At 40.2% G+C, this 14,940-nt stretch overlaps 1 protein-coding gene across 1 annotated transcript; it reads right to left on the bottom strand.

Moving 5' to 3' along the window:
* Positions 1–535: 535 nt before the first annotated feature.
* Positions 536–8,657, bottom strand: orc5 (origin recognition complex, subunit 5). The gene is made up of 14 exons (XM_088346888.1): positions 8,219–8,657; positions 6,923–7,015; positions 6,674–6,859; positions 6,522–6,596; positions 4,180–4,291; positions 3,954–4,084; positions 3,823–3,871; positions 3,653–3,743; positions 3,512–3,564; positions 2,755–2,867; positions 1,238–1,282; positions 930–1,040; positions 731–843; positions 536–664 (listed from the first exon to the last, which is right to left on the bottom strand). Exons 1-14 carry the CDS (start codon positions 8,345–8,347, stop codon positions 619–621), a joined length of 1,347 nt encoding a protein of 448 aa, XP_088203014.1. The 5' UTR covers positions 8,348–8,657; the 3' UTR covers positions 536–618.
* Between the last annotated feature and the right edge of the window lie 6,283 nt (positions 8,658–14,940).

Genomic DNA, 14,940 nt, shown 5'->3' with positions numbered 1-14,940 from the left:
TACTACCCATCCATCCATCCATTATCTGCACCGCTTATCCTCAGTAGGGTCGCTGGAGCCCATCCCAACTATCTTTGGGCAGTGGGCAGAAGACAGCCTGAACCGGTTGCCAACCAGTTGCAGGATTACCACCCAATAGAATGCAAATAACCTTTTAAGTACAATTCAATACTTTAAAGAAAATTGCATCTAATATTTTACCACAAATTTACAAAAGTTAAAGAACTACTGGGACGACATAGTTGAACATAAATGTGTATAAATTTTACTTCAGTCCAATGATTATTGAGGACTTACTGGTGCTGTGTGCACTTTAGCCACAAGAGGGCAGAACAACCAGTACAAATGAAGACATTTCAAGCTTCTAAAGCTGTTCTACTCCTATGGCATCGGAAAAAATAAATGCCCAAGTTGTTAAGTTGTCCATGGTTAAAAACGTCTTTGCTAAAATACTTCAAAATGAATGCCAACCATTAGCCCGTTAATGGCGTTTTCATTCCTTGCTAGCATTAAGCAAAATGACCACAAAACGTAATACTTCTTAAATGTTTGTGCATTTATTGTTTGATGCCGATTGACAAAAAGCATCACTTCTATTCTGTTTTGAGAGGAAGTGTCTCAGAGGAAGTCATACAGATACTTGATGATGTCGAAGTTCACCGTCCTAGGACAATAAAAACAGCGTGGATGTGTGTTTTATAATATAAACTGATTTAACACAAAAAAATACCTGGAAATAGCACAGATGAAGTCCATTGAGACGGCACATTTGTACTTTGGGGCGTCCAGCTGGTCGGCATGGCTGACCTGCGTCAACAGCTGCAAGGTGACTAGCGAAGAGATCTGAACCGAATAGAGAAGAGGGGTGAGTGTTGATGATTGAAGGCAATTGCGATGGATATCAGTGTGGGAAGGAGAGCCTTGCCAACCTGCGAAAAGATGCTGGCAGTGGGTGCCACCCTGCTGTCCACTACACTGTAAAAGATGGCCAGTAGGCGGTCCAGCGGAAAAGGTTTGGGTCCCAGCAGATGGTTGCTGGTCTTTGGAGAAACCCAAGGCAAAGTATCAAGTGTTCATAATGCTCACATGTAAAATGTAATATGGAACATTGTTGAGTACAAAACAAAATTTAACTGGCATAAACATACTTTCAAAAAAAATTATGAAAACCTTGTGACTAGCCTAGACATCTTTATGAAAATATGTTTTCATCAGCCAGGGCCATTTGAATGCTCACCTTCTCGTTCTTCAAGAATTTTGTCTTTTTTATTTTACCGTGATGCTGTTGGAAAATAAAATGGACATAATAAACACATTTATAAAAATGGAATGTAAGAACTAGTACAGGTTTCTCAGTACTGTGATATTCATTGTTATTCCCTGGTTCTATTTAAAGCAACAGCGTGTTATTTAGTGCCTCCTAGTGGTACAAAAAATTCATTAAGTAAAAAAAAACATTGATTTGAATAGACAAACATTATTACACTATTATACTGATGTTAATTTTTTTAAATATTCATAAGAAGTTTTTGTTTTACATAGCTAAATCCTAACTAGTAGTCGCTGCCACGTTTGTCTGGCATATTGCTGCTACGCTGTGCTATTTAGGCACTGTTTTTGTAATAGACAATATAGCACCACTTAGTGGTTGAATATTACACAATCTATCTGAAAGATTTATAATTCGGAATTATTTTTTAAATGCAGAATTATTTGCCATATCTGTGGCATAAGATAAGATAGCCAATTCTTTTTAATGTTTTCAGTACCATTAAAAGAAGTCCACTGCCAATCAAAAGAACGGGAGCAAACCTTAGTTTCAAACCCTAACTCCATCCCCCACCTTTCTTCGGAACCCTAAAATTGGTTTAAAACCCTAACTTACAGCCCAAACCCTAGCTCCTAACTCTAGCCCTACACATAACCATCGCTGTAACCATAGCCCTAAACCTGCTTCAAAGCTTAACCCAAGCTCTAAAGGAATTTTGGAACCCTACATTCAGTTTAGAACCCTAAGACAGAGCTCAAAATCGGGTTCCTAACCCTAAACAGACACCTTACATTCGCCTTAACCGTGTTATTTAGACCGTAACCCTAGCTTTTAACAAATTTTGGAAGCCTACATTCAGTTTAGAACCCTGAAACGGCGCTCAAACTCTAGTTCCCAACCGTAAACCTACACCTAACCATTGCTAAAACTCTTGCCCTAACCCCGTTTCAAACCGTAACCTTAGCTCTAAACAAATTTTAGAACCCTAAGATGGAGGTCAAACTCTAGTTCCTAACCCTAAGCCTACATCTAACCCTAGCTTCTTACCCTTGCCCCAACCCCTTTTCAGAAACCTAAGTTCAGTTTAATAACCTAATAAGGAGCCTAAACCTTAGTTTCTAACTGAAGCCCTAATCCTTTTTGGACCATAAAATATGTTCAAAACACCTAAGTAGGCATTTGCACGTCACACTGGGTATTTGTATATTGTATATTTTTTTGCGTTATTATTGTATTGTTCTCAGCTCAGGGATGCTGCTTGAAATGTGAATTTCCCTTCGGGGATGAATAAAGTATCTATCTATCTAAGAAACATGGCAACAATATCAAACATTTACAAGCACTTAGTCTAAAATTCCAGCACTTTTCAAACTTTGAAAAGACAACATTAAAATACAAGCATTTTCAAGGATTTCAAGCACCCTTACTAACCCTGTACATATCCCCACCTTAAACATATAATAACGTCTTTCTCTACAACCCACCTTGACGAAGAAGCGCCTGTCAGTGCGGGCAGGATTGTAGGATGCCAGGTATGCAGCGATCAAAAGGAACTTTGAGTAAAATGGCAGTTCCACGTGGGTGTGAGCTGACAAACCTGACAGGAGGGCATAGATACTTAAGAAAAGGTTCATTCTTTAATTGAACATGAAAGCGAATATACAAGAAAGTAAATACACAAACAAACTACAGTAGAAACAATTCAATAACATTTATTTAGGCTAATCTCAAAACACTACAATCTTATGTGCATCTGTGTTGGTTGGTTGGTTGGTATGTTGGTTGGGACCCTTAAACCGCAAGGGTTCACCATTTCCTGTGGTGTGTCTTGGGCCAGTACAGCGTGGTGGTGCCCGTGTACGGATAAGAATTTCATTTTGCAAAGTAACAACAACTAAATCTAATTCTTAAAGTCATGCACTCAAAAGAAAATTTATTATTGTAGACTAAGGATCGAACCAATATGGGGTTTTCAGGGTCGTAACTGATATTTGCTGTAGAAGTTTAAAAATGGGCATAGCTTGTCACTCAGCCTTCCGCTTTAGCGTGCTTTTTATGCTCTCTATAAATTAAAACAAACGCTTGATTGACAAACTAATGTTATGATTTAAGCTAATATATTAGTCTCCACCTAAACATGCTTCCCTAAACAGGGATCAGAATGGAGATTTTCATTTTCAGCTGAAATAGCCAGCGTCCAGGAATAAACCAAAAAAATATCACGGTCTGCAGCTAACTAACCTCTTGAAGGGCCTGCTTCCGTCTCCACTTGCTGCATTTTCTCCCATTCGAGGCTGACACAAAAAACACGCACACACGTACACAAAAAATATATACGAAGGTAAACATTATATCAAGAGCAACTTTCAAGACTCCACTCACCTGGATACCTCCCTTAGGTAAACCGACTGCATTGCCTTCTTCAGATGGGGCTCAATGTTCCTCCACAGCTTGTGCGTGTCACTCTCTTTGGCTGGCATCCAAAAAACATAATCAGACATATGTGGAAGAATACACAAATGTAAAGCTATTACTTAGTTTCAATCACCTACCTTTACCTTCAGTTACCGGCTCACAGAATTTTTGAAAGTTGAGTGCAGCCTAAAGTGTGTAAGAAATCATGTGATCTGTGTGTGTGGGGGGGGGGAGAGTTAGGACAGAGGACCTTCAAGGCACAACCTACCTGGTGGCGAAGCTCTCTAAGGTCCCGGCACACAGTGTAAAATACGCCCAACAGGATATGGATGTAGGAAGCATAGAAATCATCAGAATAAGACGGGTGTTTGTCCCTGCACAATATCTGGTGCAACTCAGCTGGTAAAATAAAATCGGAGAAAAGAGATAATGGCGTACTAGAAATGCCAGCTGTAGATCTTCGGTGAAGAATGGGAAACGTTCAAAATAAAAACCTTTAGTGTAGCTGGGGAAGTACAGTATCAAAGGCTCAAAGCAGCCCGTGTTTGGGCGAAATGTGTCCCAAACGATCTCACTAAGCAGAAGGACGCTCACGTTGTCCTCCACCTACAAGAGGCACAAGCAAGGAGCTGCCATGTCTGATCTCATTGTGAAATAATGTTAACTAGGTTGCTATCAATGACAATAAAGACAAGTCTAATATTTTTCACAACTATCTAACAATAAACATACCAAATACTGAGAGATAAAATATAAACAATATAAATAATATCAAAACCTTTTTTGAGAGTCAAATCAATTAAGGTATAGTACTACAAAACTGATCTTTATCAATGACAACTGTAGAATGGGAACAAAAATAAAAGGGATGAAATACAAATATGACATCAAGAAACTATTTAAATAAATAAAAGAATAAGAAGAATTTTAGACCACCAAATAGATTAGAAATAGAACATTATAACATTTAAAACAGGGAAAATGAAAAACAAAATGTAAAAATATAAGTAATAACAAAAACTGTAGAATACAAATACCATTAAAATGTAAACAAATTATAACCCAAAAAACGTAAAGAACACCAGTAAATTCAAAAAGTTAAAGGGACATTGTGTATTTTTAGCTCATAGTAGTAGGGAAAAAAAACTAATTTGGAAGAACAATATTGGTTTGAATAATAAGCAAAAATACATGAACTACTATATTAATGTGCATTTTTTTTAAATACTTGTAGGTCAAGAAATTTGCATTCATACCACCAAACATGAGGCTCACTTAAATAAGGCTGACATGATTGATCTTGCTGCTAAAGGTACCCCCCAAAACCTTGTGAAAGGCTGAGTAAAAAATATAAGAAATGGTACGGTAAAAAATATAAGAAATGGTACGGTTTGGTCACATTGTGTCTCCCTAGTTGATATTCTTGCTTGTGTTTTGTAGCACAAGGTTGCAATACACAATACAGCACATCTAGGTGTCAAATATTAAACAGTGTCCCATTTGAGAATACAGTACAGACGCTGCCCTACTTACAAACGAGATTAATTTGTAAGTTGAATTTGTTCGTAAGTTGCTTCAGGGCTATATTTTGTATGGAATGTATATTAAATGTTTATATAAGTATGTTTAAGGTTTGTATAAGTAACCTGTATTATTTAGAAACTGAAAAATAAATAATATGCTCTATAACGTTACAAAGCAGGCTGAATGATAAAGCATAGTATTAAAAAACAAAGCTACACATCAGGCGTTGACATTCTGTGGTCTGTGAAGCTCTTTGAGACTCCTTGTGTTTAAGGGGTATACAAATAAACATAACTTCACTTGACTATAAAGATAAATAAAGTTGAGTATAACATACTTTTGGAAGCTGCGCTTCAAGAGGTCGTCCTTCATGGTAAAAAGTGGATGAAAATAAGCCATCCAACCATTTTCACAACCGCATCAAGCTGTCTTATTCCACTTTTATTTATAAAGAAAAGGCTTGCCTTCCCTTGACACGTTACACCAACCATATTGAATGGATGCACGAGATATTAACCAATAAAAATGTCAAAGTTGTTAGCATGCAAGAGATACAGTGCAGAGTGTTTACATTACACACGAACTAGGAAGTAGAAGCCGGATTTCTTCTTCGGGGTGGATAATGGTTGATCTCTCACAGCGCCACGCGGCGGAAAGAAGCACTACAGCACTGTCCACTACTCGGAAAAAGGTGCACACAATGCAAAATCTAACTTACAGCAATGTCCGGATAATTTTCGACATCCCGAAAATAATGTTTGTATCTAGCGTTTTGCGTAAGTCGAATGGTCGTAATAGGGGAGCGTTTGTGTAAAATGGCAAACATTTGTAGGGACACACTGCCGTTTAACATTCAAATGCAGCAAGTTAGCAGGACAGTGTTAGTTATAAAATCTTTGTAACATAATTGGCTCTGAGAAGACAGACTTGACACTTTTTACAAGTAGATTTTTCTTTAATTTTAAGTAAACACATTTGATTTGTTTAGGCTTGCATAGAAAAAATATTGCCAGTATTTAATTACATGAATTGGTAATTTTATTCTCAATGCAGCCTGCCTTTGTATCTTCATTTGTTTACATTAGTTTTTAGTTTAATTAAAGAAAGTAAATAGAATCCTCAAAGCATTCAGAAATAATTGAGGTGTTTTGTGGTTTTCATGATTGGTGGATCATTTTTACAGTAGCTTGCATGCAACAAAATTGTGAGTACCCCTGCACTAGACCCATCAAAACATTTGCCTACTAACAATGAGTTCTATAGGCAACCAGTAGAATGCCCCTCCTGCACTAAGTTATTGTGAATTTCTCACCAGTTCCTGAAGACGCAAAAGAACCGGGAGTAGATTGGCATCCATGTCTCGCAACAGCTCTGCTTTCTCCAACACCTAAAGACAGCAAACACTAAATCAAAAAAAAAAAAAGATTGCGTTTGCCTTCGATGTTACTTCTGAAGTCTCCTCACGATGTAACGTGTCTGCTCAGCAGCATCCCTTGAGCAATGTTGCCGGTAGATGCGGACAAAATCAGAAAGCGAAGGGTTTCCGGGAAGAGCAGCTTCTGCCTCTTTACCAAAGAATGTACGCAGGACTTGTTGGGAGAGCAGGGTGGAGGAAATGCACTCAACGCAACTAATGGTGGCGTGGGGTAGCTGCAAGGAGAACCATGTAGCTTGTAAACAATTTGTAAATACACAAACACGCATTTACAATACCTCTAGTTCCCTAAGCAGAACGTTCAGCACATGGCTTTTCCCTGAGGCACGATGACCGTAAATGAAGATGGAAGGTGAGCTGTAATGCTGAGGCTGTTAAAACAAAATAAAGAAAATTGCTAATAGTATCAATAGCATAATTCATCTGCTATTGACATTATTGTTGTCTAGTTTTTTTATCAAAAAAAAGTTGGTATGAATGTGACAATACTGATAATATTGTGATATTACAATATAATGTAAAGTCAATAAAAACAACACACTAAAAGCTATCTGCTGAAAGGGAAATCCATTTGAGAAATTAGCCCCCCTTTTTTGCACAGTTTGAATTATTTGTGCAATTTAATATCATGTGGACCTGTTTTGAGAGAGGCTGGGCTTACGCTTCCTATGCAGCCTAATCTGCCAGCAAATATTTTTCATCACCTCCATAAAAACAACGTATCTCCGACTGCAAGGGTTAGGAACTTATGGCTCGCAAGCCAGACATGGCTTTTTTTCATGAGTACATATGGCATATTCATGCAAATCTCATCTAGGGTGATCCAATTTTGACAAGCACAGAGCCAAAACTAATGCGCACGTATCTCAAATAGCAAGACTGGTTTGGTCCAGTTTAAAGTCAAGGTGTTACACCAACAGACCCGTTATGGCAGTACGTCACTAAGGGATCCTTTATATGGAAGGTAATTAGACAAATTATGTTTACTCTGGACACACCGTATGATGAAAATCCAGAGAATAAACTGTAAACACCCAGAAACACCAGCCAAGCACACAGAGCAATTTGATTGGGTGAGCAGGAGGAGTGGGCTCAGCTATGCACACGACACACTTCTCTCTCCCCTGCGCTGTCTGTCCTAAAGGTAAATACTGTGTGTCAGTATCCTCGTTTGCAGTACTATGAGACATTTTTACAAAAGAACTCTGCTTGAACCTTTTTTGAAACCATTATTTATGCGAAAAAATGAAGGTCAAAGTGAGCCTCAATAATCTTAAGAAAGTGGGGGAGGGAGACAACTTTAAAGAGGCAGCAGGTCGAAGAGGCGTGGGTGAGAGGACCCTTTTGAACTACATCATACGGTGAAATGCAGTAGTTAAATAATACACACTGTCTCTTTAACAATCTTTTAATTTTCCCCTTTCAGTATTAAATAAAATGACATATAAAACAATCAAAACAAAGTATTTAAAAGCTAAACTAACAAGCAATCGTTAGAAATGAATTACAGAATTTAAAAGGGACATTTGGTGAATCAACAGAATACATTGCCGAGCCAAAAAGTGACCTCTTACTTCTCCCATTAATGACAGCAATGTTGCAGCTTGGAGCTCCCGACACGGCAGCAGTTCGGCAACCTTCCGCAGCTTCTCTTCATTGTAGCCTAGATGCTGCTGCTGTACGAGCAGCGACGACGGCGACATTTTTTCTCAACAATTCCAATCGATGGCACTTTTTAGGTCAGCTCAGCTAGCATAGCTGTCAACAGTGGGCTTTAGATTCCAGGAGTACATTAAGAACTTTTCAAAAGCGTTGGCTGCGAATGAGGATTAGTTTAATGACGTGGCAGTGGTTTTACTACTGTCGGCATGCCGCATTCTTTTCGAGGAATAACAAATTTAAGGAAACAACAACAAACAAGTAACTTGAAGGCAAAGTAGCTTAACTAAGGGTTTCGCGGGCGTTTACTTCTGTGGAATCAGCCAATTGTGTCAAGTACTGCAGAATTGTGGGTAATGCTGTTTTTGTAAAAACAAGCAAATAATAAAATCGATATTCTTGTTAAATTTATGAATTTACTGTATCAAAAAGTAATTTATGCCTAGCGACTGATGTTTTTATTATTATTATTATTATTATTATTATTATTATTATTAGTAGTAGTAGTAGTAGTAGTGGTAGAAATACGTTTATTCATTCATTCGTGCGTTACATATTTCAGACTTGTCAATTCATACGTTTACCCCGTAATTTATGCGTGTTTTTGATCGTTTTAAATTGTACACGCCATGTAACAATTTGGGGGATTTTTTTAGACCAATTACGTTTTGCCAATTTCGGATCTAATCGAGATCGTCTCGGTCATTACTAGCAGACGTCATCGTAGATAAATAGATTTGTTGATTGTTTGATTGACATTTTTACCCATTGTTCATTTAAATACAAGGTTACAATGAATTCAAAATCAACAACTGTGAAAAACAATTGACAAAACAGAAGGAATAAAGGGCTGGCGGTGTAAAAAGCCAAGGCTCACTATATCTTGATCCTGTTTCCTTGACAGTCCAAACACTTTTCACCTTAATCAAATCATGTAACCAGATGATTATAACAAAGTATTATATGAAATATAAACGTATTATATATCATTAAAATATTGCTTCTGACATTTTTCTATATCCTTTCCGTTAAACTTGAATAATGACCAGGCCATCCATACATTTATTTGTCACGATTGCCCTCACTTGGGCCTGCCCGTTTGGCGCCAGTTGCTGCTCGTTGACTGATTGGCTTCCCTCCTAATTAAACTCAGTGCTCTCATTCACTCCTTGTCAGTCCGTCAACGAACCTCTGCACTTGCAAGACTTGTATTTTGACTCTGTCCGGTATTCTGCTCGTATATCCAGTATCCAGTATCGATCCCGCCTGTCACATCCTGTCCGGTATCTTGCTCCAGTATCCGGTATCTCTACATCGGACACTGTGGTTAGCAGCACAGGATCTCCGCAGGGCACCGTTCTCTCTCCGTTCCTATTCACTCTATATACATCGGACTTTAAGTACAACTCTGAGTCCTGCCATGTGCAAAAGTTTGCCGACGACACTGCGATCGTGGGATGTATCAGAAACGGGCAGGAGGAGGAGTACAGGAAATTGATTCAGGACTTTGTCCGATGGAGCGACGCAAACCACCTGCACCTAAACACCACCAAGACCAGAGAGATGGTGGTGGACTTCAGGAGAACCAGAACTCACCCGGTTCCTGTAACCATCAAGGGAGAATGTGTAGAATTTGTCCAGACCTACAAATACCTGGGTGTGCAGCTGGACAACAAACTGGACTGGACTGCCAACACAGAAGCTCTATGTAGGAAAGGGCAAAGCCGACTTTACTTCCTCAGAAGGCTGGCCTCCTTCAACATCTGCAAAAAGCTCCTGAAAATATTCTATGAGACAGTAGTGGCAAGCGCCCTCTTCTATGCGGCAGCGTGTTGGGGAGGCAGCGTCAAGAAGAAGGATGCCTCTCGTCTCAATAAACTGGCTAGGAAAGCGAGCTCTGTTGTGGGCAAAGAGCTGGACAGCCTAACAACAGTAGCTGAGAGACGAGCACTGAAAAAGCTGAGGTCAATCATGGACAATCCATCGCATCCACTACACAGCATTATCTCCAGACAGAAGAGCAGTTTCAGCGACAGACTGCTGTCACTGTCTTGTACTACGGACAGACTGAAGAGATCTTTTCTTCCTCATGCCATGAGGCTCTTTAACTCCACCCGGCAGAGTAAAGGCCCACATTAAACCACACCACCTACATTGGATATTACCGAATCTTACTGCAATATGTATTCTGTGTAGCACTATTTAGTTACTCTATATAACACGCTACAGTGGGCATTTGCACGTCACACTGGGTATTTGTATATTGTATTCTTTTGACTTTATTATTGTACTGTTCTCAGCTCAGGGATGCTGCTGGAAATGTGAATTTCCCTTCGGGGATGAATAAAGTATCTATCTATCTATCTATCTATCTATCTATCTATCTTGCTCCAGTCTCCAGTATCCGGTATCTATCCCGCCGGTCTCGTCCTGTCCGGTATCTTGCTCCAGTCTTCAGTATCCGGTATAGATCCCTTCTGTCCCGTCCTGTCCGGCATTGATCCCGTCTGTCCGGTATTTGGTCATGTATCTTGTATCGATCCCGTCTGTCCTGTCCAGTTTCAATCTCTTCGGCCCAGCGATCGCCAAATCGCTGGCGTTTGTGTTCCCGCGCATGACTGCCCCATTCCCGTAAAATAAAGCTTGTGTGAAAACGTTACGCGTCTGGGTCCACCGTCTGTTCGGGTTCTGACATTATTCTCATCATCACTCAGATAAGGAAATAATCATACACTTGATATAAAATGAAAAAAGTAAATGTAGAATTATAACACCTTTTGATTCAAGATAATGATGTACAAAACGGAACTTATCAATTAAATGTATATAAGAACGGAGGGTTATACACATTATCAAATTATGGCAGACGTGACGCAATGGGGCACAGTGTGACTATAGTGTTAGTTTGCTAGCTTTCAGTCCGTTTTACTTGAACGCGTGTTGATCAATCTGACAGCGAACTCATCCACTGCATGTTTTGTCCCACTTGTGTTCCAGTTGTAAACTAAAAAGATAAACATCTGCATTTCACCTGTCTCTTGACTTCCGTCCATCAAAAACAATTGCGTTGTAGTGCTGCAATTGCCAATGCTGGAGGCACACTCCATCACATGTTATTACTACTATTACTGATTTGCAGGTATGGGGGGTAACGGAACACATCTAATGGTGTTTGTTGTGTATGTTGTGTATGTAGTAGGATTCAGAGACAGGCACGGACGGTACATTCATAGTGTTTACTTAACGTCTTCTTCGGTAGTTCTCAAGCACAAGTACAAGGCTGCACATTAGTATACAGCGACACTGCAGGAAGGGGAGTGTATTACACGACACCACATATTCCCTTTTTGTTAGAATAGGACACAAACGGTAGCATTAATCTAAAATACGCAATAACTCTTCGGTAAGTATGAGCTTATAGAAAACATACATTTCAATATTCATTACCAGATTAGAGGTAAATATTTATCAAAGGTAAGCAATATTGTAAGGAACTATACTGTCAATATCGGTAAGCAAAAGTGTGTAAACCTTGTAAACTTAAGCAGACTGTATGAAGATCACATCATAAACAAACATGACAGTTTTTTTAAACAATGAACATTCATCATGTCTTTTTTTAAACATCAGCACATCTTTTCTGTATCTTTTTTTTTTTTTTAAGTCATGTAATCTTGAAGCCATGCAGGAGCATGTCGTATTCTCGGTGCACTCGGAGAGGGATGTGGTGAGGGCACAGTTACAGTTTCAGATTCAGGTGGCTCAGCAACTTGGTCGCTTGGCAGGAGGCAAGCATCATTATCAGGAGGCTGTGGCGCTGAAGCAGCAGCACAGGTGGAAGAATGGGCAAGGTGGAAAGCATTCCACACCTTTCCATCAGACAGCAGATAAGTGGCTGGACCCTTTTGGGCTACCACTGTCAGTGGCTTGGTGAACTTTGAGTGTCCTTTGGCAATGATTCCAGGTTTGCGGATGCGAACCGCAGAGCCAATCTGGAAGCTGGGTGATTTTGCACCGCGACGTTTGTAAGTGTATCGTTTGGACTTCCGTTGTTTGTTTTGTATGTTTTGTAGCATGTTGCCTTTGTCAGCAGTGGGACGCATGGAGTGAAGACCTGTGATGTGAAGCTTTGTATTCAGTGGTCTACCATGCAACAGTTCAGCGGGGGATACTGAAGTCACGGCATGTGGTGTGGCTCTGTAAGTCTGTAAAAACTCAGTGAAGAAGGTTTTCAGTGGTTTACCTTCGATGTTGGCTGTTTGTAGACAGTCCTTGAAGACTCTGTTGAAACGCTCAATTTCACCGTTGGCCTGTGGGTAGTACACAGAGCTGCGACGGTGTGTGATGTTCCTGTCACTAAGGAATGCTTCAAACTCGGTCGACACGAACTGAGGGCCATTGTCAGTAACAATTTCCTGTGGATTACCTTCTCTGCTAAACACAATGGAAAGAAAAGTCATAACAGAGACAGACGTAACATTTGAGCAGAAGGCAATGTCAGGCCATCGGCTGTAATAGTCAATGAGGGTGATGGCGAAGCGGCAATCAGCAGGCGCAGAGTGAATAGGACCAACAATGTCCACAGCAACCTTTTCCCAGGCAGCAGTTGGGGTAGGCACAGGCTGTAACGGGGCAGTACGTGTGGTTGCTGTTTTGTCATGCTGCAAGTAGGTGGTGCATGATTTGATGGCGAGCTCAACGTGAGAATCCATTCCAGGCCACCAGTACAAGTCTCTCAGTCTTTGTTTTGTGCGGACTATCCCTTGGTGTGTAGCATGAGCAAGTTGGATTATTTTTTCCTGTAGCTCTTGTGGTATCACAACATGATGAGTGCTACGCACAATGAAACTGTTCTGCAAAGCAAGCTCATTTTGCACACGGAAGTATGGCACGATGAGGGGGTCAAGGCCTTTTGCAGTACGAGGCCATCCCTTCTGCATGTAGTGTCGCACCTTCTGTAGCACTGGACATTCCTCACACGCACTGGAGAGCTCATCAGCAGTGACTGCAGCAAAATCAGGAGACACAGCAGCCACCATCTCCATGATGCCATCATTTTCCAGTTTCGTCAGCTCCTCCGACACCTTGTCACGCACGGCATATGGGAGTCTGTGTAGCTTTTGCTGGACTGGAGGGACGTCTGCACGCACTTTAACTTTGTGTATAAAACCTGTAGCAACGCCTAAAGCATTTGTAGTGTTGACAGTGTGACTCATCTCTGATGCAGCAGGTGTTGTAATCTGCCCATCTTGTACGTGGAGGCAAAGTGCAGTGAACAGGTACATTCCCAGTAGTGGAGTACCGTCAGGAACTATCATCACAGGCGGATTTGTAAGAAGTGCCAGTGTCGGGAAGGGAAAGAAAAATTCTCTGCCCTTCTGTGCCTAAACAGTGCAGCAGTAGTGCGCGTTTTTGTTTGTCTGGCATTTCGTTAGCAGTCAATGCTAGCAGGTAATTTTTGAACATCTGAATCCACGTGATGTACAACATCGTAGGCTCACCCGGGGTTTCAAGCAAAGCAAGGGGTTGTGAGATTCCGATCCAAGTCATCCTCGTCGCCAATATGTTGTGTATGTAGTAGGGTTGTAGTAGGATTCAGAGACAGGCACGGACGGTACATTCATAGAGTGTTTACTTAACTTCTTCTTCGGTAGTTCTCAAGCACAAGTACAAGGCTGCACATTAGTATACAGCGACACTGCAGGAAGGGGAGTGTATTTACACGACACCACAGTGTTAGTATACAAAATAACGTTATTGCATTCTGTCACAGTTTAAGAAAATAACAGGTATATTTGGTTAAAAAAGTTGGATTACTTTGCATGATTACAATTGTATTCAACATTATGCTGTTGCACTTTTTTGTATTATTATCATGTCAGGGTTGGGTAGGGTTACTTTAACTTGATTACTTTCAATTACTTTTGCATTACTCCAGTACCAAATATGCTGATAAAAAAAACAAAATAAACTAAATAAGAACAAAATTATGTTTCACAACACGTGGTAAGCTTTCTCTCCTGGCTTTGATCTATTTGATCTCCGGCAAAACTAATATAAAATGCGACAGAAACAAAATGAAAATAAATCTAAACAGCTTGCCAACATCATTTTTGCCGTTCCATGTATTCCATTACTCCCCAAGCCTGCACAAAATTTAGTTATTTTATTCATATTTAGTTTCTTTTGTCTTTTATTAGCATAGTTTGTATTGGAGTAATCCAAAAGTAATTGAAAGTAATCAAGTTAAAGTAACCCTACCCAACCCTGATCACGGTCTCCCTTAACAACTAGGTTTGTAGGGGAACCATTCCCTGTGGTGTGTCTTGGGCAAGTAAAGCCTAGTGGCGCCCATCCCTCTCCAGGCCAGCAAATGTTTTCACCTGGGGACAATATTAAAGTCCGGTGTGCCTTCGTTTTAACTATATTTGTTTTTTTTTTCGTCGTTCGCAACAGCTTTGTTTACATTCGCCATGCCCGTTTGCGCCTCTCTTCATATGCCGTGTCACACACAAGCATGCGCTTGCTCTCAGGAGCCCACCACCCTCCACCCGCCTGACTACAAAAAATACTATATCACCAAAAACATCGCAAAACTAACAGAAAAGTGCCATGCAATTAAAATGCAACTAACAAG

This window comes from Urocampus carinirostris, chromosome 11 (genome assembly GCF_059441175.1).
Source record: "Urocampus carinirostris isolate Australia breed hairy pipefish chromosome 11, RoL_Ucar_1.0, whole genome shotgun sequence".
Taxonomy (NCBI): Eukaryota; Metazoa; Chordata; class Actinopteri; order Syngnathiformes; family Syngnathidae; genus Urocampus; species Urocampus carinirostris.
Note: the sequence above shows the minus strand (reverse complement) of the source record. Positions and strands in the feature narration are given on the sequence as shown.